The sequence below is a fragment of the Elgaria multicarinata genome, chromosome 3 (genome assembly GCF_023053635.1).
Source record: "Elgaria multicarinata webbii isolate HBS135686 ecotype San Diego chromosome 3, rElgMul1.1.pri, whole genome shotgun sequence".
NCBI classification, from domain to species: Eukaryota; Metazoa; Chordata; class Lepidosauria; order Squamata; family Anguidae; genus Elgaria; species Elgaria multicarinata.
The window spans coordinates 117616947-117644120 of NC_086173.1; the positions used below are offsets into that span (position 1 = coordinate 117616947).

Sequence of the window (27174 nt, forward strand, 5' to 3'; positions counted from 1 at the left end):
ATATTGTCTTTGTTTTTAGATGGTGTGCGAATACTTCGTAACAGATACCTTGTTAGAAGAGGAATTTCTATTCACTCTTATACAGGAGCAAATGTGCCTTTTCAGATGTCATCTGCAGGTTTGTGAGTACTTGCACTGAACATATTTTTTTGTTTAATGAAATGTGTTGCCTACTTAAACAGGTGTGCCTTTTGATTTTTAACTGATAAATCAACTTACATTTTCAGCCCAACCTAGGAGGCAAAGGCAATATCTCATAGTTCCAGCTACATAAAAAAACCAATTTATATTGGTCAGAAGCCAAAATATTGTCAATTTTTCTGCTTAAACTTAAATAATGTTGCATATGATTTGAGCCAACCTTGGATATGCATTTCAGTGTGTGTTTTTGCTAATACCTAAAACCAATGTTGCTGCCTCTGCCAGAGTAGTACACCATATTTGGAGGAAGTGTCTTTTTGTTTTGTATTTCTTAAACTTCACAATTGCCTGTTGAAACTGACAGATGTTAAACACAATTTATATTTAGCACCCCTTGCTCTTGTAATTCCAAGATCATAGAGGATGAAGATGATGCAAGGGCTTGTGCAAGGCAAATGGCATAGACAGCACACAGATTCAGAACATCTTATAAAGTCTTTCCTTATAACACGTACAAATAATTCACATATAAAGAACAAAAATTATAAGGAAAATATAACTAATCATTAACTTGCAAAAGAAAATAATGCTTCTGTTTCCCTAAATGTAAGGCTTAACCTTTTGAATTTATTTTGATAAAGGCACCACACGAGAGTATTCATTCGTCAAATGGGGAGACATTGCAAACACATTCTGAAAGTTAAGAGTACTCCTTCACACGTGAACAATTCTTTTTATAAACATGTAGAGATCTGGTTCCTGGTTGAGAGCCAGTGTGCTGTACTGACTGCAGAGATGAGGGTTTGAGTGTGGAAAATTCATTTTATATGCTCAGCCATGAAGGTCACTGGTTGGTTCAACCTAACCTATCTCATAGGCCTAATCTACACCAAGCAGGATATTACACGATGAAAGTGTTGTATAAAAGGCAGGAGCTACACTACTGCTTTATAGCAGTATTGGAGTGCACTGACTACTGTTGGGGCCCATTGACACGTACCATATATCACTTGCATAGTGCTATATCCTGCTTGTTGTAGATTAGGCCATAGTTATTGTGTTGAAGGGCAGAACATAAGTTGCTAATAATAACAGAGACTGCCTCGTTTTCAAAATATAAGCAACAAATGGAATGGAATTTCTCCAAGATTGGAACATGCTGAAACTCTTGTCTTACTAAGAGTTTTAACTAAGTCCATATATATTTTTATTTCAAATCCAAAAGACCCTGTTAGTCCTATCGCTGCAGTGCCTAAAAGCTAAGCGCCCCAAACAGTCTTCCCCAGCTTTCCTCCTTCTTACATGGTACTATCTTTCTCCAGTCACCTGATCAGACCGGAGCGTCTTCTACGGAGCACAAAGCTGATCTGCCCGGGCGGAGCCTAACGCCTGTTCTCTGAGTGACAACACACTTGTCCAAAGGAAAGCGAGAATTCGCTCACGGTATCCAATGGGTTGGTGGGGGCGGGAACAAGGCGCTGGAGCGCCGGGAACCTTGGTAACGCGCGGGCCTTGCACGTTGGGGTCGCGTGTTGAACCGGAGAAAAGGGAACGAGAGGAGAGACGGACTGAGTTTCCCGGGGCCTCCTTTGCTTCTGGTCGCCAGCAACGGGATGAAGATCGAGGAGGTGAAAAGCACCTCGAAGACGCAGCGCATCGCCGCGCACAGCCATGTCAAGGGTCTGGGGCTGGACGAGAGCGGGGCGGCCAAGCCAGCGGCAGCCGGGCTGGTCGGGCAGGAGAACGCGCGGGAGGTAAGAGCGGCTGGGGCGCCAGGCCTCCATCCTTCCCTCCCGTCTCTCTCTCTCTCCCCCCCCCCCCCGCCCGCCGCCTCCGGTAACCCCGTTCCCCCATGCCCTGCGACCGAGTCGCCTGGCTTCTTTGCGGGCTCTTCGACTGGAGACCAGCGAGCTGAATCCAGGAGCCACCAATGACTGATGCTTCTCATTGGTGCTGCTGTGAGACTCCGTGGCCATGCTGGAAGACCAAGGGTGGCTCAGTGGCGCAGCCCCTGATTTGCATGCAGGAGGTCCCAAGTTCAATTCCCGGCATCTCCAAGTAGGGCTAGGAAAGAAATCCTGCCTGAAACCCTGGAAATCCGCTGCCAGGCAGTGTCGACAATACTAGACTGACTCAGGCGTCTTGTGCTCTTACAGAAAGACGGGAAGAGGGGAGAAATGATGTGTGAGAACTCGGAGGCTGCCTGTCTTGCTCTGTTTCAAACCACGAAATAAGCTTTGATTTGACTGTACTGAACAAATGGAAAGTTAGGTGTTAAGGTCAGAATCCTAGGAGTTGGAAGAGTCCAGCAGCAGTCAACATGCTGCCCTCCAGATGCATTGGACTACAACTCCCATAAAAACCCATCCAGCATGGCCAGTGGTCAGGGATTATGGGAATTGTAATGCAAACTACCTGGAGGGCACCAGTTTGCATACACCTAATCTAGTTCAACCTTCTGCTCTGATGTTAGGCATCCTGTACCATCCTGCCTGTCTTGTTCTTTCTTAAACTCCTAAAGAAGGAACATTGGTAACCATCCTAGGAGGGTTACCTCCATGCTGAGTTATCAACAGCTTGGAAGCTGGGCCAAATATTTAACCTAAACTTATTTCTGCTTAAGAAGATTACTTATTGACGTATCTCTAGTGAGAAGATTGAGTTGTTAGGACCATGAGAAGCCACTTTATACTGAGTCAGACCATTGGTCCATCTAGCCTAGTATTGTTGACACTGACCAACAACTGCTCTCCTGGTTTTCAAACAGGATTCCTTTCCTTGACCTACCTGGAGAAGGCGGGGATCAAATTTGGGACTTTCTGCATGCAAAGCATGTGCTCTGTCACACTGAGCTATGCCCCCTCCTTCTCTACCTGATATACATACTGAGTGCATGTTACATCATTGGGGAAGTATCTACTTTGATGTTTCAGGCCATCAGGCATTCAGCCTCTACTCATTTTCCACAGAAACACAGATGTTAGAAGTAAGCCTCTCCATGTCCCATACTCCATGCCATATCTGCTGCTATCGGGCTATAGCAAGAAGGAAGATTGGCAGCAACAACCTATTTGTATTGGCAACTTAGTCCTTGAATTTTTAATAAATAATTTTACCCCTCAAGCAACAATTCTGCTTTAAATTCCAGAGACCAAAAAACCCAGATTGGTACCTAGGAAGAAGAAATACTTTGGTAATGTTAAAAAGAAAACTGAGACTCGAGCTAAATGTTCTCAGAGAAAATAGAACTACTGCTATTCTGTGTATTTTCTTAGCAATGTCTAGAATAGCACAACATGTTGTATGTTTTCCTGCCCCATTTTCACCTCCCATAAATGTCTGGGGTCATCAAGTGAAAAACACACACCAGTGATGTCATATACATTTTGTGTTATCCTTGACATTACTAAGAGAAGTGAAAGAAACATGTCTTATTCCTCATGGAGCAAATGAAACATATTTTCCCCTGATGCAAGCATAACTTGTACTGTCCAGATCTTGGCTTGGTATCCTATCTACTAGCATCATACTATATAACTGTGTATAACTAGGAACAGTTTGTGATAACCTCTAGCTTTGGTCGGATTTAAGTGTACTTTATAGGACTTAAATTGTGTCTAATGTAGTTATATTTGTTTTTAATGTCTTCAGAAGAAATATTACGGGTAGATGACTCATTGTTTCTACAGTCAAGACCTATAATTCTTAATAAACAGAATCAATGACAGGATCAAATACATTTTGCTTCTTAAAGAAACTTTCATAGTTTTTCCAGTATCAGTTTGCTTGACCCAATTGCTTTAGTACTTACAGAGTTCATATTTCTTTATATTCAGACAAAGGCTGCAATCCTAAATATACTGGACTAAATCCCCTTGAATATAATGGGACTTACTTTTGGCTACACATGCATAGAATTATACGGTTAGGGTTGGTACTTCGGACACTAGCCATTTCAGCCTCAGACAGGTGAAGTGCTATAGTAGAAAACTTTAGTATTTACAGTATTCCTGGGGTCTCATCTTTCTTCAGCCATTTTTAATTCCATCATTTTAAAATGGCGATGATACCCGACATTTAATTGATTTGTTTAAGCTAGGAGTCATAAATTTCTCTTGTACTTATGAAATGAAAGTTTTCATCTGCAATGCCTCCCATCCCTAAAACTCACAAGGGAATTATTAAAAATAATAATGAGTTGGATCCAGCCTTTATTTCTCCAGTGAGAGCAGCTGTTGAGCAGAATTCCACCCAGAACTCTCCCACCAGTTGAGGGGAGAGGGCAGTCCTTGCCCCCCATGTCCCTGCAGGCCCTGGCACTATTCCCCGCTGTAACAGAGGGTCCTCTGGCCTTCTGGAGCAGATTTTTGGGGGACTGCAGGGGGAGGGTGCAATTGATTGCTTCCCCCCACTTCGATTCATGGGAGGGTTGTGCAAAATCCAGCCCCGTGTGTTTCCTATTAACTATTGTATTTTAATTTTGTAGGCTTGTGGTGTTATTGTGGAACTGATCAAAAGCAAGAAGATGGCTGGGAGAGCTGTGTTATTGGCAGGACCTCCTGGAACTGGCAAGGTATCAGTGCCTTAGATACTGCTTGTGTTGAAAAAGCTCCGTACTAGTAGAATGACAAGCACTGGTTACATTAGCGAAGTTTTTGGTGTGAAAGTATTAAATATATTTTAAACATTGATACAGGTCCTGTGCTATTTGCAATCCTGCAATTGAAGGCAGTGTCAGGAGCTGGACTACTGCTTTATGGCGGTATTGAAATGCACTGACAACTGTTGGGGCCCATTGACACATACCATATACTGCTTTCATACCGCTGTATCCTGCTTGGTGAGGCTCCTGCCTTTTATATACCGCTTTCATAGTGCAATATCCTGCTTGGTGTAGATTAGACCCCAGAAACATACCTGAGCAAAGAAACTATATATAATGATAATATTGAAATAACAATATTAAACTTGTATGAAAAGGAATCAGTAATTTATCAAACATAACAGCCTAAATGGAAGCTATTTAAGGAGAGGAGGAGCCAAATGGAGCTTGTCTCTCAGCAGAGCTGAGTGTGTAATTCCCACAGTCACATCTCTCCATTTGCTGCAGCCAGTTCATACCTCACATACAGTTGCTTTGGCTACATTGATACAGATAGCTAGTTAGAGATAAAGTGAGGAAGAAAACTAAAGAGTGGGTGCCCCTTTTCTTTTCCCAATTTGGTGATGCATTGCAACTCTAGTTGTGAAAGTAGAGGAATGAAATGCTGAATCCTGAATAATAATCCCTTCAGGAACATGGCTTCTATGTAAATGCACTGGTGGCTAAAGTCAAAGTGCACCACCAGCGTATCTGTCTGTGGAAACTTCCTTTTGAAGCCATGATAGCCTTGAGTATTATGATTGGCCCCCGCTCTCTGGGCTTTTAGAAAGGGTGGGAAGTCACAGCTTTTTAATTTACCATTTAAATTAAGGAGTCAATGTTTAATGTCCTTGGTTTTTAAGTTTTTATTGCTTTAAAAATTGTTTTGCACTGTCTTGATGGCTTTTTAGCAAATAAATAAAATGTATTATTTTAATAATAAATAAAATAATGCTAGAACTAGAAAATTACCATAGAATCATAGAATAGTAGAGTTGGAAGGGGCCTAAAAGGCCATCGAGTCCAACCCCTTGCTCAATGCAGGAATCCGCCCTACAGCATACTTAACAGATGGTTGTCCAGCTGCCTCTTGAATGCCTCTAGTGTGGGAGGCCTTTAATGTGTGTTGACCTTTAATGCTATATGGTCTGGTTATCTCAGTAAGTGTTTTTCCCTTTTGTCCTCTGTTATCTCTCCCTTCCCTCGGGGGTTGGGTCATGATCATCCAGCAAAGCCCTATTCCAGATACTTTATTTATTATATTTATTTATTTATTACATTTTTATACTGCCCAATAGCCGAAACTCTCTGGGTGGTTCACAAAAATTAAAACCATGAAGAGCATAAAAACAACCAACAATTTAAAAACACAAATACAAAATACAATATAAAAAGCACAACCAGGATAAAACCACACAGCAAAAATTGATATAGGTTAAAATATGAAATTAAAACAGCAAAGTTTAAATTTAAGTTAAATTTGGTGTATATATATTCCTTCTGTAAACATAGATCCTTCCTCAGAACAAATACTCTCTTTTGTTGTTGTTCTTATTATTTTGCTACTACCTATCAACTAATTTTAGCAATTTCAAAGCAATTTATTATGCTTTGTTGCAATTAAAGTCCTTCAAATAAAATCTCAGTGGGTTAATGGTTAACATTACTGAGACTTTTGCGGGGGGCAAAGAGTCATATTCTGAAAGTTTCGCTGAAAAAATTCACATTCAGCTAGGAGTAAGTCTTTCCTCTAGCGGCCCTTGAATTAAGGAATTTCATGTCCGGTGAGGTTAGAATAAACAGGTTGGATCCAGAATCTCCTTCAACAAACAGAAGTGCTTCTTCCATTCACAGAAGGGACCAAGATCCAAAAAAAGCTCCCAATGAAAATGGGGGAGTATTTTTTTTCCAAATCCCCTTGCAGCCCCCATCTGCACCTCCCACACACATTTTTTTATTTATTTATTAAAAGATTTGTATCTTGCTTTATATCATTAAGATCTCAAGGCAAGATACAAATAAAATTGACTTAACAATATAAAATAATAAATAATATACACAGCTAAAAATGTATATTAAACCATTAATCAAGTTAAAACCAACATAAAATTTAAAAGCAATAAAAGCAATTGAAACTATGTGCAGCCTTGATGAATTTAAGCTCTGAAAGGCTTTGAGTAAAAAGCCACATTTCAACTTGGTGCAGAATGTCAGGCCTCCAAGGGGAGGGCATTCCACAGCCAGGGTGCCACAACAGAGGAAGATCCCCAGCCTTCCCAAGCAGTTTATCAGGGTCTGCGGAAGGAAGGTGCTTTGAACCCTAGCCAAAATATGTATTTTATAACATTTAAATTTAAAATTTGATGGGCATCCAGTTTCTACAATTGTTTTAAATTCTTCAAAATTTGTGGATTTAAGTGTATAATAGCACTATCTTCTGCCTTTATTTTTTATAGACTGCTCTGGCTCTAGCTATTGCTCAAGAGTTGGGTAGTAAGGTTCCCTTTTGCCCTATGGTTGGAAGTGAGGTGTACTCTACTGAAATAAAGAAAACAGAAGTCTTGATGGAAAATTTCAGAAGAGCAATTGGTAAGTATCTTAAAACAGGAAAATAGATTGTTAATATTTATGTTTTCAACTAAATGTGTATATTCAATTTGTTTGATTAGAACTCTATCTCTTGCTTCAATACCTTTTAAGCATTGTTGAATCTTCTGTAGCATGAAGTGTGCTTTCTTCATTGTAGCAGTTTAGCTAAATCTTGCAAGACGGAACCAGCACAAGAAGGATACTCTCCCCTTTTGCACTCTTCTTACAGTATGTTTCTAGACAAATTAGGGTAAAATGTTTGTTACTAACAAGATGAGTAGCTTGGCAATTAGGTTAATTTTCTCTTTAGTACTTGTGGATTTATCAATTGAATTGTTCTAAGTTTCCATTTGTCAAGAGGAACAGTTGGATTTGCAAGCAAAACATTAAGCATCTGGAATCTTCCTATATTACATACTGCTGACAGTTGATAGAACTATCCCTTGCAGAGCTTTGGATTGCTCAAAGATAGCCTAATTGTTTTTATTATTGCGTCTGACGTCCGTTAATTCCCCTGGGCTCTGTATCATGATTTACCATAGACTTCATCTAAGTATTCAGTGGCATTAAGGTGAGGAAACATTTCCATCAGTCCTTGCAACTGAAAAAAGTGGCCCATTGATTTCTGTAAGAAAGAGACTTTCAATCATCTGTGGTCTTTAAGTTACAGTTAAATTGGCAGGGTTGAGGGGGAGAGAGAGCACGGAGATGGAGAGAGCACAGTCTGCAATATTTCCTTGATGTGATGAAGTCCCCTGTCAGATTTGGAAACTTGAACCAGCAGTTGAAACCTGTGTCATCCATATTTGTCATTTCTAGAGATAGCAATAATTTACCAGCCAGCCACATTGTTGGTGTTCAGCATTCCCTGGATGTCAGGATGAAGATGCTTCTAAACAAGCATTTGGTGCTAATGAACGATAGAAATCTTCTACTCCCACCTGTTGAATTTTATGTCTGATTCACCTGGCAGAAGTTATTATTAAAACATTCCTATGAGAAAATTTCTTTTGTTTTCATGACTGTAACTGTTGGGACGTTTTTCAGAACCGGTAACTGCCTATTCTGCTTAATAGAAATGCGTTCTAATTCTTGACCAGTTATCCAGATTTCACTCTGAAATGATATTTTGGGAGTTGCAAGTAATTGTAGGTTCAGGCTCCTGCTAGTAGGTACTGGAAAGTGTTCAAAAAGGCTGTGAATATATTAGAGATTAGAAATAACAAATGGGTCTTGAATACAGTAGAGTTGGCAGAGATGACTTCAGATGGCAAAATAAAGAATAGTCCAGCATGAATAGCAGTTAATTTTTATAGCTTATATAATCAGTATTTTACAGGATTGAGGATTAAAGAAACCAAGGAAGTTTATGAAGGTGAAGTCACAGAATTAACCCCGTGTGAGACTGAGAATCCTATGGGAGGATATGGTAAAACCATTAGTCATGTCATAATTGGACTCAAAACTGCAAAAGGGACCAAACAGCTGAAGGTAGGTATGGTCACTTTTCACACACATTCCTCAGCTTCTTAGCAATTGTATTCTAAGTTAAAGGGGCAAGTAAGTGGATTGATGCATGCACTGTCTAAACCAGGGGTTGGAATCGTTGGCTGCAGGGTTTCCCCTTCTGATCTGCAGTGTTTCCTTCCTTAGCCATACCCCTCCACCAAGCCAGGCCCCCTGGAGGCTAGCGGGGATCCTTTTTAGTATGCCACTTGCCATCCTATTTGGAAGGATAAGCAACATGCTAAGGGCTTCACCTGCCTTACATCCTCCCCAGTGAAGAAAGATGCAGGGCAGATAAAGCCACCCTGACTGAGACACTGGCTGGCAGTGTACTCCATCAGCCAGTGCTTCAGTCAGGGCAGCTTCACCACGCACAGGCTTTCCCGAGCTGGGCAGAACCCAATGCCAGGTCCTTAACTGAAGTGTGGCCCCACACCCTGAATCAGTTGCCCTGTTGATGGGTCATGGGGGAGTCCTCGCCCCTCCCTCCAAAATAAGGTTTCCCTACCCCGGTTTAAACAGTTGGTTATTTATTTGCTTGTTTGTTTTGGTATATTGACCCCACCACATGGCCTGACAAAGTCCTCTAAGTAGTTTACCATTTCACCACTTGAATTGATGAATACTGTCCACTCTTGGTTCAGAGAATGGTCTGAAGGTACATAATGCAATTCTCCTGCTGATGTTAAGTAGGTACGGCCTGGTTGGGAAGTTGTACAGAAACCATAGGCTGCAAGCCTATGCACATTTATCTAGGAGCGAGTCCCATTGAACTCAATGGGACTGGCTTCTGAGTAAGGACATATAGGATTGCCAAGAATCTATCAGTCTTGGTTGGCCTTCCTGTCCCAGCCAGAAATTACAGCTGCCAGTGCACGCACACACATACCCCTGTTAAACCAACCCCACATCCAGCTTTTACCTTTGGAAAAGCTAAGAAGGAGAGAGTGACCCATATACTCTGTATGGGACTTGAGAAAATTAGGGAAGTGTAGAACGGAAACACCCAGGTGTCAACACAACACATCAAACCTTGGGGATCACCTTGTTAGTTGGTCAATCTGCTCCACTTTTCCCGACCTGTCAAAGGCTGTCAAATCAGCCTATATGCAATCTCTTTGTATGTTTCATACTACACATCCTTCCCTTTTACAGGTAAAGCATATAAAGGTGTTGACATGGCAAGGCTATATATATTTGTCAGCCACACAAGTGCACACTTGCAGAACTGCAGATGAGCAACAACAAGATTCCAAAAATTACGAAGTCACAAAGCTGCACAATTTCCTGGGGCCAGGAAAAAAAGCTCCAAGGAACAAAAATGGGGTTATGATCAGAGGGTGGGGAGGGAGACAAGACAGGCAGACAAGATGGGTTCTGTAGCCCAGGACCCTGGGATACTGGGTGGAAAACCAAGGAGGAAGGAAGAGGAGAACAACCCACAGTGGGTTGTTCCGAAAAGAACCCACACTGCATAGCTTATTCACAGGTTGGGTTGTTGTGTCATGTGAACTCACCCTATGTGTGTACCTGTTGGCAGGTACAAATATCTAGTCTTCTCTTCAACTTTGGAGCTGGAAAGGTGAGAGGGGATCGCTGTGCCATGCCCTCCTATCTAGCTTCAAAGTTTGGAGGAAAGGGTACCACTCATCACATTTGCCAGTGGGTGGCACTGCACTCGCTATGGTGAGTGGATTTATTGAAAGCTGAGGATTGCCCTGGTAGAAGCAATATATGCTTGATATAAGACAACTGCAGATAGTAATGTATGCTAAATTGCAGTTACATTGTCTTGTAGTTACTCTAAAGCATTCCATTTTAATAAATATGACAGCACCAATTTGCAAACTATTGTCATTGAAAATTAAAGTAATAGCTGGCATTCAATAGCTGCTAGCCATAATGGCCATATACTACTTGCAGCATTTTTCTGAATACCATTAGGAAAGGAATTAAAAATAAAACTGCCAATGTCCTACTTCCCTTATACAAATCTATAGTGCAACCACATTTGGAAAATCACCTTCTATCCAGGCTTTTGATGTAGCACCAGTGTCAGCTGTTTTAGAACAGGTCTATTGTTTTAACTGTTTAAATTGTTTAAATTTTTCTATGTTAAAAAGTTTAGACTATTTTTATTGTTATATTTTGCATTTTTATGGTGGGTTGTTGTAGACCACCCAGATCTAGGGTAATATAGAAGCAAAATTAATAATAATAATAATGCTTATAGTTCTGGGCACGGCACTTCAAAGAATATTGTAGCATTTGAAAAGGTGCAGAAAGGAGCAACCAAAATGATCAAGGGGCTGGGAGCAGCTGCCCTATGAGGAAAGGTTGCAACGTCTGGTTCGGTTTAGCTTAGAAAAAAGGCAAGTAAGGGGAGACATGATAGACGTGTACAAAATTATGCATGGTGTGGAGAAAGTGGATAGGGAGACATTTTTCTCTGTCTCTCGTAATACTAGAACTCCGTGGGAGATTTAGAAAGGATGGTAGTAACATAGTTAAACTATGGAATTTTCTACCCCAGTATGTAGTGATGACCACAAATTTGGATGGCTTTAACAGGAGGAGATTAGACAAATTCATGAAGGATAAGGCTATCAATGACTACTAGCAACGATAGCTATATTCTACCATCCATATCAGAGGCAGTAGTCTAAGTATGCTAGTTTCTTGGCAACACAAGCGGGATGGCGCTGTTGCACTCATTTCCCACTTGGAGACTTCCCATATGCATGTGGTTAACTTCTGTATGAACAGAATGCTGGAAAAGATGGACCCCTGGTCTGATTCAACATGGCTGTTCATATGATGTGACCTGTTACAGTAGCAGAAGAGGGCTGTTGCCCTCGTGCCCTGCTTGTGGACTTCCCGGATGCATCTGGTTGACTGCTGTGAGAAACAGGATGATGGATTATGTTGGCCTTTGGTTTGATCCAGCAGCACTGTTCTTACATGCGTAATCTGCTTCACACCTTATGCTTTTGCTATGTAGAAAACACATCTATGTAGGGAAAAAAGCATGGAAGCTTGATGTAAATTGATTGTTTGTGTTTGGGGTCAGGCTGGTATTGCACATACATGTAGTGGAAAACTGTGATTGGCATCCAGAGGAAGGAAAAAGACTTGTGATCATCACACAATGCCTCTTGCCCTACATGGATGTATTTCCTGTGTACAGAAGCTATAATATATGAAGAAGGCCCAAAGCATTTCACTGGTGAGGCAGCTGAAGCTCTAAACCTATATCATCTTGATGTGACTTATGTACATGCTCTGTTTACATTTATAATTAAAATCAAAATCATTTGCAGCAGCCTTTGCTCTTTTCTGCCTAGGGAATCTGTTTAGCCATGAGACTTTTGAAAATGCAATGTGGCTGGATCCTTCATTTAAAAAACAACCACACCGAGTCATAAAATAGTGTGCGATATTCTGGCTTCTACTTCATCACATTTATATAGCTGCAGAGATGCAGTAGACTGAAAGAAACAATAACATTGCACGCAGAGTATGTCCCAAGATCACATGGTCCAGATGTGTCCGGGCACAAAATAAATTTCAACCACCAGCCGAGAAATGAATTGCCACGGTGTTCTCATGTAACACTGTTCTTAAGAGAAATATGCTACAGTTGAAAATTAGACAGTTCTAATACCCCCTGCACAGTACAATGCTATAAACTATAAGAATAATATGGTTGCTAAATACCTTAGGTCATTGTTTTTAGATATATGTTTCTGTGTATGTTGTATGTTTTTGTGGTTTAAAAATTTGTGTATTGGTTTTAATTGTTTTAATCTTCTGTAAACCTCCCAGAGAGCTTCAGCTATGGGGCAGTATAAAAATATAATAAATAATATTAATAATTCATTTCTAAAACTTGATATGACTATCATGCCTTCTGAAACTGACTCCTGCTTTCCTACACTGAAAATTAGCTTTTATTTCTTCGTTTCTTTTTAAAGACGCTAATGTACTTTTTACTAGAACTTGTTTTGAGACCTTTGCATCCTAATATAGTCAATCTCTGTTTATTCTCTTTCTCCAGTTGGATCCCAGCATTTTTGAGAGTCTGCAGAAGGAGAGGGTGGAAGCTGGTGATGTGATTTACATTGAAGCAAACAGTGGAGCTGTCAAGGTAAAGCAAAGAAAGCAGTTGAGCCTCTGACATAGTGTGTATTCTGACAGGGCTTCCCATTGCCTTTGGTCAAAGGTCTGTGTCCTAACAACCTTATCAATCCCTTTAGGAGAGCAAAGATTTTTCTCAAGAAAAGTGTAAGGTACCTCTCCCACCCACTATGCATGGAATAAATGCCACCAGTAAAGCGAGTGATCATTTGATTAACAAGCAAGGTCAACTGTTTGGGAGCTCTGGTTCAATTGCCCTGAATGGTCTCAGTTCATTTTTATATTTAACATCAAGCTTGTGTGTGTTCGTTTTCATATCGGATATACAAGTGAGAAGAGAAGATTCACAACAACTTTAGTCACACTCATAAGAAATGCATAGAGCCTTTAATCTTTATCTCTGTGGTATTTTTGCCATAAGATATGTGCATCCAGAAGGGGATGCTGCATTAGTTAGCATGGTCTTCATATCTGATTTAAAATGTAGTGTAGAGAGATACTTGGTGTTTAATGGATGAGCATAATATTTTGTATCAAACAATAAATCATCCATGTCCAAAAGAGTCTGGGACAGTTTCTCCAATCTCTAGCTAATCTGTTGGATTTGTCCTTTAGCAAGCATTTTGTGCGTTCTGAAGAATGAAGAAAATACCAGGTGATTCCAGTAGGATTTCATAGCTCAATCAGCCGTTCATTTTCCAAGGACAAACATGGCATTTTCAAAATTGTCAACCAAAACTTGTTAGGATCATAACTGTAGAACAAGACCTTTGTGTATGTCATTCTGCATATTGGAATAATGCTAACTCTTATGTGATTTCCAAATTCTTCTCTACAGAGGCAAGGCAGGTGTGATACATATGCAACTGAATTTGACCTTGAGGCTGAAGAGTATGTTCCATTGCCAAAGGGTGATGTGCACAAGAAGAAAGAAATTATCCAGGATGTCACCCTGCATGACTTGGATGTGGCCAATGCTAGGCCTCAGGTGCTGAATTCTACTGATCGAGTACTTTATATAAAAAAGTTCACTTTCCTGAAACACAAGGTCCTTTAGAGGAGCTACAGTATCTCTGGGGTGGCTTTTGCATTCAGACCCAGGAATAAAAACCACCTGGGTGCACATGATTCTGATACTCAAAGTATTCACTTCCCATTACCAGTAATCGCCACCAAGCCTAAATTGTATAGTTCTGTATACATAGTTTTTTTTTAACCTACCGGCTAGAGTGCGACGTTTTGAATATAATGTAAGCAGCATGTAAATTTTTATGGGGGAATGGATCACAATGAGAGGGCTAGATAGAACAAGTAAAAATGAATAAAAGTCCAGAAAACCTAAAATCAAACGGCATAATATCAAAAAAGGGTGGACTTGAAAATTAGTGAAGTAGATACCACCGCTCTGACAGGATTGAATGACAGAAACTGGTGTCTGTCATACAGGGATGCCTAAACCCTTAGGCAAAAGCATAATCTCTGTGTGGTGTTTGCTAATTTGTTAAAAAATAGTCAGCTCTCAATTATGGGTATCTAGATACTTTTTTGGAACATCTAATGGGTCTGACCTATCTTTGTTAAATGGCTGTAACACATTAAGTCACTTTTTCTGAGTGTTTATGGTTTCAACTCTCCACAGTACATCGGCCCTTCAATTTGGCTTTTAAATTATAGAAGTTCTGTATGAATGCTGCAGTATATTAGGTAATTTCTTAAAAATTTTCCCACTTCACTTTCTCCACTTTTGGGAGTTGAAAGGGCTATTTATTGGCACTGTTGAGCATCAGAATCTTTACGTGAAGAGAGAATAGCTTCCATGCTATTTACCCCCAACATATTCATTCTTTATCTTGAAATAAAACTATTCTTATCCCTCCAAAAGTAAGTCTTAAAATTATACTTTCTTTTGAGTTGGGCGCAAGTTGGCAACTTTTACTACCTTCTTGTTTCTTGAAAACTTTTCATCAAAAGAGATGATTCTCCTGAAGCCCAATTACACCACTCTTGCAGAAGTATAAATGTTCTTCACACTGCATAGTTAAGTTGTGCAGTGCAACTCATAACAGTGCTATAGTGTTCTTGCTGTCAGCATTCTATCATTATGCCATAAAATGAGCAAATACTCATGAATCCCCATGATCAACTGTGGGCTGACGAAGATTGTGCAAAAGTTCCAGTTGGACCTGTATATATGGGACCTATAGACGTGACCCTGTGAAAGGGCTGCTATGGTTGTCAAATCACGTGGCTGTGGGAATAGCCCTTCTACCCCAATCTCTTAGTGATGTCAATTCATAGAGCTGGCACTTTATTTATTTATTACATTTCTATCCTTTTTTTCCAAGGAGCCCAAGGCAGTGCACCTGATTCTCCTCTCTATTTTATCCTCATAAAAACCATGTGAAGTAGGTTAGGCTGAGAGACAGTGACTGGCCCAAAGTCATCCAGTGAGTTTCATGGCAGAGTGGGGATTAGAACCTGGGTCCCCCAGTCCTAGTCCAATACAAACCCCTGCATCACACTGGCTCTCATCGCATGAAATCAGTCCAAAGGACTTGCATTGTTTGGTCAGAATGTGGTCACTTCTGGCTGGCTGAAAGTCTTAAGTCTAAATTAGCAGAACATTTTCCCCCTGAAACTTTTATTTCAACTTATTCGTTATAATTGTAAAGATCATCAAATGTGTTTACTAGTGTATATACTTAAAATGCCCATAATAGCTATAAAATATAATAGATGATTCTCAACTGATAAATAAGGACCATAAAAACACATATTGAATATTTTAAATTGATAATATTGATATAATTTCGAGACAAGTATTTTCTCTAGGCGATTAACTGTCCCTAAACGCCACATATTTTCCCATTGTGTCTTGAACTGTATCATCAAGTCCCAAAGTGCACATAGATGAGCAGATGTAATGAATATATACTGATCTATACACTTCTGAATTATATGTAGGATGCTAGAGTGGTAGACTAGTAAACCTGACTATCCATTAAGGACTTGAATACACAATTTATTTTCAGTTTGACAAGACTATATTGTTCATAGCTCTTTCTTTACAAGTTGTCCATTAGCAACACACACACATTAATTTACAAATTTGTTTCTATAGGGTGGGCAGGACATCCTCTCCATGATGGGACAGCTGATGAAGCCTAAGAAAACTGAAATCACAGGTACAAAACTGCTGAACTTTTGGCGTGATTCTGTGCTTACATGGAATTAAGTCCCATTCAACTTGGTGGGACTTTAGTTTGCATAGGATTGCATCCTTACATTTTAAAAAGGCAAAAGAAAGAGTAGTCAGAATGTACAGGGGAAGTGTGAGGTGTGCTGCGTGATGCTAATGAAGTTGAATGGTTTTCAGACGATAGTATTTTTCTGGCAGTTCAGTGACTAGAGTCTAGTGCAATCTTCCCCAACCTGGTGCTTTCCAGGATGGGAAAGATGGGAGTCACTGTCCAGCATATCTGGAGAGCACCAGGTTGTTGTTGGGGGGAGGGGGGATTGGTCTAATGCAATGTTCAGGTTACTCTTACATGAAAATGTTGCATAGGGTATTTCGTTGGGGCTGTGGATTATTTTGGGTGCTGTCTCCGATTACCAAAGAGAGTCTTTTAATACCTGTAGAGAGGTACCAGTAGACCATCTTGTAATACCTTAATTGGTATTTCTTTGGATTATTTTTTGTTGTTGTTCCCAGACGTTTCCTTCTATTCTTTAAACAAGCTTTATTCATGGCGTGTTTTGCATTTCTTATATTGTGATTTTGCATAAATAGGTGTGCAGTATAAAATGGTGCCTATTTTCAAAATTCCAGTGCTTGAGAATATTGTCAGGCTTTGTAAATGTCAATCAGAGGTAATTTATTCAGAAGGTATTCAGCCTCTTTTAAAGTTTTCCAAAAACTGCTTGAAGGGGGCTTGACCTAGGTGAACGTGTTGGGAACAGCACAGCACAAATAAATGGAAGAATACTGCATTTTTGGCAGGAAACAAATAATGTACACTCAGGGCTTATTTGTGGGATAGAAAATTCAACGGCAGAAATGTTCATTTCTCTATTGGAAACCTTTGATACAGCCTTGAGTTGAACAAACAACCATTTTTACAAAGGAATTTCAAAATATTGGAACAGAAAACTACCTCCATCCAAATGATTGGTGTTTTTTGTCCAAAAATAAGCAACTGGGTACTGATTGATTTGGGTGCATAATTATGAGAAATCGCTCCATTTGAAAGGAGTTATATTTTATTTTTACTTCCCTTATATTTGTGTTTGTGTGTGGGGGGGGGTACTTATCTGTTCAGAAAAGGATACTGATAAGATGAGGTAAAGGGGGCATCCCACATTGTACCTTATCTTGGAACTTTCATTAAAAATAAATAAATCCCAACGTTACTCACATTTCTAACATTTATCTTTCCTTTAGACAAGCTTCGAGGAGAGATCAACAAGGTGGTGAATAAATACATTGATCAAGGCATTGCAGAGTTAGTCCCTGGTGTTCTCTTTGTGGACGAAGTTCACATGCTGGATATTGAGTGCTTCACATATTTGCACCGAGCGCTGGAATCTTCTATTGCTCCGATTGTCATCTTTGCTTCCAACCGGGGGAACTGTGTAATCAGGTACAGTGCTTAAAGCTTAGTCCTGCATGGTTCTCGTCTTCCCATAAGCCTCAGTGTTAGCTGCTTCAGCACAAAGAGCTATGATCTTTGGGAGCTTTTTATCCCTGGTGCTGATACATCTGTGATAATCATCTTGATGGGTCACAGCCATATCTGTTGCTGCAGGGCTGCTTAAGGGCTACACTGCAGAGGAAACATTCTTCACATTGGAATGACCAAGAATTAGTGAGTTTCTTGTAGAGTCAGGTTTTTTGCTTCCCCCCACACACCGAAAATTCCCCCACCCTTCCCCCATGCATGCACATCTTTACTTCTGGTGTATTCCTTTACTATTTTGCCCACAGAGATCTTTTTTTTTTTTTAGCTCCGGAGCTTCATTACTATGCTGCTGCTGCTGCACCTTTTGCCCCTCAGTGTGGCAGTCTTCGTAGGTGCTTGTGCTTCATCACATAAAATCTGGTTTCTTTTTCTTTCTGGCAGGTCTTGGCTTTGCTTCTCCAATGATTTTGATCTGAACCATTTTGCCCATGAACAAGTTTACATTTTACATTATGATAAAATATTATTAAATACATACAATCTGCTTGTTTCCTGTTCCCTACCTACCCCTTTTTCTTTTTGTATTGTGTCTGTTAGATTGCCTGTGGGCAAAGACTGTGTTGAGTTTTAATCTTTGTTGCAGTACTTCAAAACCGTAAGATGCTTTAATAACAACGATAATGATAGTTAAAATAACAAAGCCACTACCCGCTTTCCCTTTTCAAGATGTAGCTGTTTCCTGTGTGGCATACTGATGCTAGCTAAAAGCTAGATAGGTGGCTTTCACATATTACTGGTATGACTTCTGTCTTTAATTAAATATACTAGCTATATCGTTCAAAGATCCATCTCCATTATTTTTGTTTACTCTTGTATCCCTTTCATTGACCCAGTTCTCATGTCACAGCAGTAAATCATGGATTATTGAACCAATGATTTGCTGAGACTTGCACTGTCTACAAGCTGCTTCTGGTCTCTGTAAACAACCTCCAATCAGCCTAGAGGTTGTGCAAGTGATGTTCCTGGAATTTTATTTGCTTTATTAAATGTATATCTTACCTTTCCATTGGTATGCTCAGCAAATTGGTATGCCAAGCAAAAACACTACATGAAAAGTGACAATACAATAAATTGCTTTTGTCTTGATATAAATCAATATAAAATAATTGAAATAAAAGTCTTTGGTGTGTCATAATCCAATAGAAATTTGAGGGGTGCTTGCTGCCTCTACTACTAGGAATTTGCTGCAGCAAGCCAATCAACTGGTGTGACTTGCCCCTTTCTGCTATTTAAGACGCTGAGGGAAAATGGTTAATATCCACGTATACCTGGAATATCCATGTAATAAATAAATATTACTTTACATCAGGGTGAAAGGGTTGGAGATGCTAAAGAAAAGGACATGCTGGATCCATATTTCTCTCTGGCATCCATCCTTTCACCCTGTCTATCCTATATGCTATACTCTTACTTCATGACTTTTGAATAGTCATAAATTACTATGATGTAAAGTTGTATCCAAATATTTGGAGTAATGGCTTAGCAGCTAGCACACCATGAAAACTTAGTCTTGTTGTCTGTTTCATATTTGGCTTGCCTTCATAGTTGTTGAAACCAAATGTTAGTTGAAAAGTGAACCTCACAAAATTAAAGACTAGCCTTAAGAATGACAACAGTTCGTCTTCAGACTAAAAAAAAAAATTACAATGGCATGCCATAAGTGACTTTGCCCCCATGTTATTGTTAGCCTGGCTTCCTCCTAACGATTCCAATCAAGCTACGTATTCCCTCTGCTTTTGCAAAATAGAGTTTGGCCCCATGAAGTGAAAACTCGTGTATTATGAAGTTTCCTATTTACCACAATTCAAATGTAAAGAGTTTTGTACAAGACATGTTAGTAGGAAAAGAATTATGCTCATGGTTCCATTATTAGAAATGGAGAAAGAGAGACATAAATTATCAATATTACACTGTTCTTTTGAGCACTGCTGCTTTCTCCCGCCCCACTTAACACCACCAAATAGAATCAATGTTTTCTAATCATCTCCTGAAATGAGAAATAGTTTCAGGTGAAACTGCAGTGCCCTCTAATGGAGAACAGAAGTTTTCCAAAGACATTTTCTTGTTTTACATAGCTAAGGTGTTTTGGTGGGGTGGGAGGCAGGCATATACATCAGTCAAATGCTTCAAAATATTTTTACCAAGATTGTAAATTAAGATACCTTGTGATGATAAAGGATTTCAGCAAGTTTATTCTGTAACTTGAATCCACATTTTTCAATTGACTAACTCTGTTCCATGGAATACCAACCACTCCAATATGAAGTGCAGTGGTGGGGGTATGCAAGACTGCCCCCACCCCCCTTGAGACTTTGTGCCATGAGCCATCAGCTACGACAATTTCTTTTGTATGTTGTTGTTCTTGAATGTTAGAGGAAAGCCTTTTCCTCCCATTCATTTAGATGATAAATAGAAGCCTGGGCTTTTCTTTATACCTTTGCAGAGGTACAGAAGATATAATCTCTCCTCATGGGATACCTCTGGATCTCCTGGACAGAGTGATGATAATTAGGACCATGTTATATACACCACAAGAAATGAAACAGGTAACGCTTTTTCTTCTGTAAAGTTGGGGTGGGGGAGCAAATGTGTCTCTGAACCTCAGCTGGTAATTGGGTGGGGTGGTGTCTGGAATGGAACTGGCTTCTTGCCTATTAAATTAACAAATATTGAAACATGACTGTAGGAGTTTTTTTATTTCCTTTTTTTAGTTTTTAGGTTCTATACTATGAAAACTAAACTTTGCATCAAGGCTCTTCCTTGGACAAAAGATGCATCTAAGTGTGAATCTGTAGTACATGTTTCTTGCATTGTAAAGGCATCTAACATGATATTTTGAAATGACGAAAGCTATGGCTTCCTCATTAAGTTAATTTTTATTTTAATCTTTCTGTGCTGTGCTCTCTGCCATTTAGGCGGCACCGAACATGGCTTACAACTAAAATACAACCCCCAATAAAATCATAACAGCTCTACAACAAACAGCAATTTAAACTGTCCTCTGAAAATTCCATAGTTAAAAAACATACATCTCTCTGCAGAAGCAGCACTAACAAAAATGCTCCCAAACTATTACACTGCATGTTAATCTCTGTGTGAAGTGATGTCTAAATTCACTATATCTCAGCTGATATTGGGAGCAGATTTTCACTAAGCCTACTTGTGATGGCAGTGCTGCTTACCGATTCTAATACACTTTTTATTTTTAACGTTATTTTTCTATATTTGCTCAGTTTGTAACGGCACCATTCTCTTTTAGTATTTTATATACTCCTGGGGTTCTCATCTTTTGTCAGTGTTTTGCTTACTGTATTCCTTAATCTATCTTTCAGTTGATCTAGAAACAACAGGACATGGTTGCTGTTTTTTACACTTCCCAATGGAATTCTTGACTTTAACAACTTTCCAGCATGCAGTGTGATATTTCTTAAGTTCCCAGGACTTAGCTGTGGGGCCAATCTTAGTGTATGGAGCTTTGATTATAATCCTTGTGTGCTATTATGAGGCATCTTGTCAAAGATCCCCCTCCCCTCATTAGCGTCTAAGTGCTGCAGACTGACACCATACAGGAGCCATTACGGTTTATCATGTCAATTCTTTGTATTATTTAGGAGATAGTGTCAATGGCGGAAAGCATTGTCACCAGATAATAGTCTCTGCTGTTGGATAAGTGCCAAGGTGAAGCAGAGGCATTGAATATAAACGTGCCAGCAAAGCCTCGTATCATTTGGTGGGAGGCTTTTGTGTAGTGCCTTTTTTCAAAATATGCTGTGGTATTGATACTTGGGGTGTTTTTGTGTACTTGACAGGATGGCTGTAGCACTTTGCTGTAGATTAGAATAGAGTTGGCCAGAGGATACAGATATGTACAATGAGTTTTTAATCTGTACATTAACATAAAAATACAATTCAGAAGTTCTGTCATTCTCAGAAAGCCTGAAAGTTCAGCCGGTGCTTCTATACTGTCACCCACATTGCAACTTGCTCTTTCAGAGACACAAAGGAGGAAAGTGGGGGGCGTTGGATAGTGGTGCATTATTTTTATTTCAAGTAGCTTTGCTCTTTGCTAAGTTCAGCTCAGTCTTTACACCATTGATATATTATTATAAACTATATCTCATTGAGCCACCCTTGAGCATCCCCTGTAGACGATTAAATGTTTTTTTTAAAAAAAAATCTAGTTTATAAACCATCAACTTCTTAACAGGTTTGGAACATGAGTTGTGACTGAATGAATTACTCATAAGTAGAGGAGATGAAGAAATCACTGTTGTACTACATTCACAAAAGCCATAAGTTCTTGCATTAAGTGGGATATATTATGGCATTTGGTACTTCCATAAAATACAGACTTCTTCCTGGGTTTCTTTAATGGGAAAACTTACCATTGGATCTGTTTCTCTCTAGCAAGGAAAAGACAGAGTAGCAAAGTGCTGTTTCTGCCCACTTAAAATGTATTATTGATGAGAAATCTTAGCAATTTTTGCTAACCATTTAATGGTCCTAGGAGTAAGCATCTGCTTTTTCAGTGACAGTTCTATTCACTTTTCAATGAAACTTAAACTTATAAATGCCAGAATAGCTTCTGAACCTGTTTTTGAACAATTGTATGTTACCATTTGTCCCACTTTTGCATTTCCTTTGGACAGGGCTTTGGACAGTTACTTAACTTATGTGTTTAATCTTCCTTTTGTAATTATAGAAAAACTGTCCACAGTAGAAGAGATGAAACAGGGCATAGAGGAGGATTCCCGGTCTTTTCTTTTTACCCTTCCTCTCTCACTTCCATCCATACTTCCTCACCAGATGCAACTAAAGAGATCTGCTTCCATACAGTATCAGTTGCTGAACCAAGAGCAGCAGACCTAAGTCAGATGCACATACAAGAGCACATCCATGCGCTTGTGTGCTTCCCATCCACTCTGCGTTGATTTTATTGGAATTGCACATTTGGATATGCATCAAAGTGGAATGTTCCATTGAAAACCACACAGATGTGGATGTTCATGTGGCTAATTTATCCTGCAGCCTTTTAAACTGGGGCGAGGAGCATTACCTTCACAATTTTTAAAGGTCTTACAGAAAGGGGAAGTTTGACTCTGATTCTCGAAAGCAATTCTCCACCTACACCCACCCTATACAGACTCAATCCTTTAAACTGAAAGGGGGACTTCTGACCTTGTAGTTTAAAGGCTCCTTTGACATGCCTCTTTCAAGAGCAGTGCCCTCTCCTGTAATACTTTATACTGCATATGGGGCAGCCTGCAAGCCTCAGACAACTTTCCTACATGCCTCCTCTCAGCTGACTGGCCCTGGGAACATCGGAGGAGCGCAATAGCCTATGCATTCCTCAGCTGTTCCTAGCACCAGTCAGGTTGGGAGAGGTAAAATGCATGATGGAATGTCAGAGATCCAGTGGTGCACCTACCTCCCCCCCATTCCCCAGTGGATTAGCATTGTGTGTGGCTGTCAGAGGGATGCAGGGAGCAGGACCCAGCTACTGCTGGCATATGGCAAAAGGTTCCCCCCCCCCCATTTAAACGGAGATGGGACAATCTACCTTGCAATTTCAAGGATCCTTTGTGGGGCAAATTTGAGGTTGGAGAACAGACACCTCGTGATGTGCTCAATTCCATGTGCATGTGTAGTTTTTGGGCCGGGAAGGCTTTTTAAGCGCAGGACTTCCCTGCATAGCACAGCATCCCTCCATTTTGTATGGACTACCACAGGTCATTGTCCTCACCATCCCATCCTTTGGTTTGGCACAGGTGTGCCTGTACACAAAATACCCACCTTACTGCTAAGGAAAGCAATAAGGTTTGACTCTGTAATCCAGACTGATCTTGGGGATTATATATTCTGAGTTGACTATAGTACCCAGTAAACTGTTGTTAACTATACAGAGTTTATTTGCTGAATTCATTCTTATTATTTTTCCAAAGATCCAAAATATTAGCTACTATTCAGGCCAGAAGTCTTCTGGTTTTTTTAAGTCTTCAAATTTGCTGTAAGTCGCCATTGCAATTCTTAAGGGTTGAAATCGAAAGAGCAGTTTCAGTTCAAGTGAATTCAAAAACTTGTGCACAATGAGTGTATTTTTTTTTTAATTGGAGTTTGCTATGTAGGTTGCTGTTCAAGAAAAACAAGTCCAGAGCCCATTTGGGCACAGAGTTCTTTGGATCATGGCCACGGTATCTGTTTTTTCAAGAGAGGATGTCAGTATTGAATAACAGGTAGAAGCTCTGTATGACCCCCTCCAACAAAAGATTAGCCAGATGTACAAGATTTCTTAATCTTAATCTTTCTGTCAATTTTGAACACTCCAAAAGCAACTTTAAATTGTAATATACTTTAAAATCAGCTCTCTACTACGTCAAGCCCAAATTCTCTGCTCTTCTATCCCCCCGCCCCAGCCGCACACACACACGCGAACACACACTGATTCCCTTGGTGCATTTTTATGGCTTTAATTTAAACGAGTGCTTCTTGATATCTTGTTTACAAAGCTGCCAAAGTGAAAAATACCTGTATTATATGAGACTCGCAGTTCCAGAGTTATCTCAACACTACAACACAACATCATTATCCAGTCTGCCCCTTATCACTCAGCTGGTAATACGGACTGCAGGGAGCCTAGTGCCACTTTTGTTACAGCTCTATATGCTCAGGCTTATTGGTGATATCTTCTTCTTCTTCAACTTTACAAAGATCTTCAAACTGGTACAAGCTGGAGACTGTTCTTGATAGATTAGATTTATCTGAGTGGTTTTGTGAGGGTAGGTGAACCTTACAGACTAACTTCTTTATTTATTTTACCATCTTATTTGTCAAGAGGCTAAAAAGTCTGGTATGGATTTGAACAGCGAAAGGATAATTGTGATTTTCCATGGGAATTATGCTGTACAGTATTCCAGGTGGTGTATTGGTGATCTGTGATTCTGTAGGTCAGCCCATGTTCATTCCCCCAAAAGGGGTTCTTAGTGAATGTCCCAGAATATTTCCTTGTTTATAAGCCTAGAGGATCTCTGGCTATGTCCCTATTCCAAATTGGATGCACTGAAAGTAGAAAATAAAATAAACCCACCCATGTTTAAGCGAGGTTTTATACCCCTACAGTGCCATTGTATATTGCGTTCTGTACTCAGTTTTAAGAAAAGCATTTTAAACATACAAACCTGTTACAAACACATTTTTCTAACTTATTTTTGTCCTCATTAGATCATAAAGCTACGAGCCCAGACAGAGAGTATTAATACTAGTGAGGAGGCATTGAACCATCTTGGGGAAATTGGCACCAAAACGACATTAAGGTAAACTTATTAACTATGAACTTGTATTTATGACTGGTTTGGGAAATGGCATGAAGGCGGGCAAGAACAGATCACTACCAACAAACCATTGTGGATTTCTGGTGAAATATTTTATCCATGTTAATGACCAAGCTTAACATTCCTCCAGCTCTGCATAATCACTTTCACCCCAGGAACCTTCAATTTCTGCATTTAAGGTGGATTCTTTTTTTAAACATTCAAAATACACACAAACAGAATAATCATAAATATCCTGTGTGGTACTATAATTAATATAATTGTTCATATTATTAATGAATGGAAACTAACTTCTCTTAACTATTTCACACTACTTCTTGACATGTTTAGTAAGTTTGGCCATCAGGGCCAAATGCCAGGTCATTAGTAGCCACTCATTGATGACTGGAGGATTAGCATTGCTAGCGTTGATGAGTGAAGGCTAGCAATATTTTTGCCACAGTTAGTAAATCCCAGAGCAGCTCAAAATAGTCATTGCTAACAGAGTTCTGTAAATATCTTCGCAGATTGCTTAATGGATTCTGCAGAGGGTTACTGACCATAATACCAATTATTGTTAAACATCTTTCCAAAGCTGTCCTATTTTATGATACAGACACTCCATTAGCATGAAATCCTCGTTGGGTTTAGAAATCAAATCGTCACAGTTATTGTAAATATCTGCAAGGCGATGAGGAGTCCTGAAGATAGCTATTTCCATTCAGCCAAAGGGATTCTGAAGTTGTTTTTCTCAAACCAGTCTCCCATTCCACATCACAAACTGCTTTTGAAAACTCTCGAAATTCCAAAAGTTGTTTGTGATCTGACAGAGTGGGAAAATTCAAGCCCGTTGCTCATCTGCTGTATAAAGTACTGGACTATTTATAAAACTACGTTTATGGACTGCTTCGGGGAACCCTCCAGAGCAGATTTGGAGGCGTGGAGGACAGGGAAGTCCCGTTCTGCCAGTGATATCCATTCTGCTGGTGGACCAACAAAGTTGGATCCAAACCATAGTATTCATAATAAAGAATATTTCTATACCTGTCTCTCTTAGGGAGTGTTCTCTGTTCTACTTTGTAGCTGTTATGTTAATTTGACATATGCTCTTTTTATTTGGACATAGGTATGCTGTGCAGTTACTCACACCAGCCAATCTGCTAGCCAAGATAAATGGGAAAGACAGCATAGACAAGGAGCATGTTGAAGAAATAAATGAACTCTTTTATGATGCCAAATCCTCAGCAAAAATCCTGGCTGATCAACAGGAGAAATACATGAAATGAAGAAGTTTGTTTACCTTTGTAGTCTTCAGAGTCTCAATTTAACATATTCCAAGTGCTTGAAGAAAGCAGACAAGAGAAATGTTAACTTCTGTTGGAACTGAAAAGTACATAATTATCAAAATACTCTTTTGTGGAAGGATGTAGAATCTCCCTTGTTCCCACTTCATTGAGATGGAATGAAATTATTTCTCAGCCTGTAGTATCTTGCATTGTGTGCTATATGACATGGATGCGTGCTGGCGTGCCTTGTGTTCATCTTTTAGATTTGGTCTAAATTTCTTTATGGGTTTTATTTTAAAGTAATTGGGGAGGTGTTTAAATTTTTTGAAAGTTTTTTAACAGGCATGTTTTGGTGTGTTGCTCAACCTGTGAACTTTTCAACAGAGGATAACCCAGTAAAAGTTATGCTCTTGCCTGCTTTGTCATTTTCTGAAACCAAAGCTGAAGGGATGCGGGGAGCATTCTTCCAGTTCAATTGCTGAATAACCAGACTTGGATGCAGTGATCTAGGGAGGTTTCCAAGGACTCTCACTGTTTGTTTTACAAGGAGTCAGAGAACAAGGTTGCTTTCATAATAGCAGAGCTGAGAATTTTTTTTGGGGGGGGGGGTCATGGTTAACCGTGCAGTTTGTTACTCTCCTGGGGCACATAGTAACTGCCCCAGAGTGGCAAACTGTATGTGCACCTACTGTGTAAAGGGAATACACCTACATGCACCATCTCTAGAACTTTGCTATATTAATAGATATGGCACATGCATGCATAGCTCCATTATGAGTCCCAAACCAGGTCAGGCGTTTCACATAGTGCTGTGGCAGTGGGGTGGA

General features: G+C 39.8%; 1 protein-coding gene across 1 annotated transcript; it reads left to right on the forward strand.

Moving 5' to 3' along the window:
* Positions 1-1661: 1661 nt before the first annotated feature.
* Positions 1662-26761, forward strand: RUVBL1 (RuvB like AAA ATPase 1). Its single transcript, XM_063121363.1, has 11 exons — positions 1662-1895; positions 4628-4714; positions 7240-7372; positions 8712-8863; positions 12936-13025; positions 13854-14003; positions 16137-16200; positions 17457-17655; positions 20198-20300; positions 24973-25064; positions 26188-26761. Exons 1-11 carry the CDS (start codon positions 1755-1757, stop codon positions 26345-26347), a joined length of 1371 nt encoding a protein of 456 aa, XP_062977433.1. The 5' UTR covers positions 1662-1754; the 3' UTR covers positions 26348-26761.
* Positions 26762-27174: the final 413 nt, after the last annotated feature.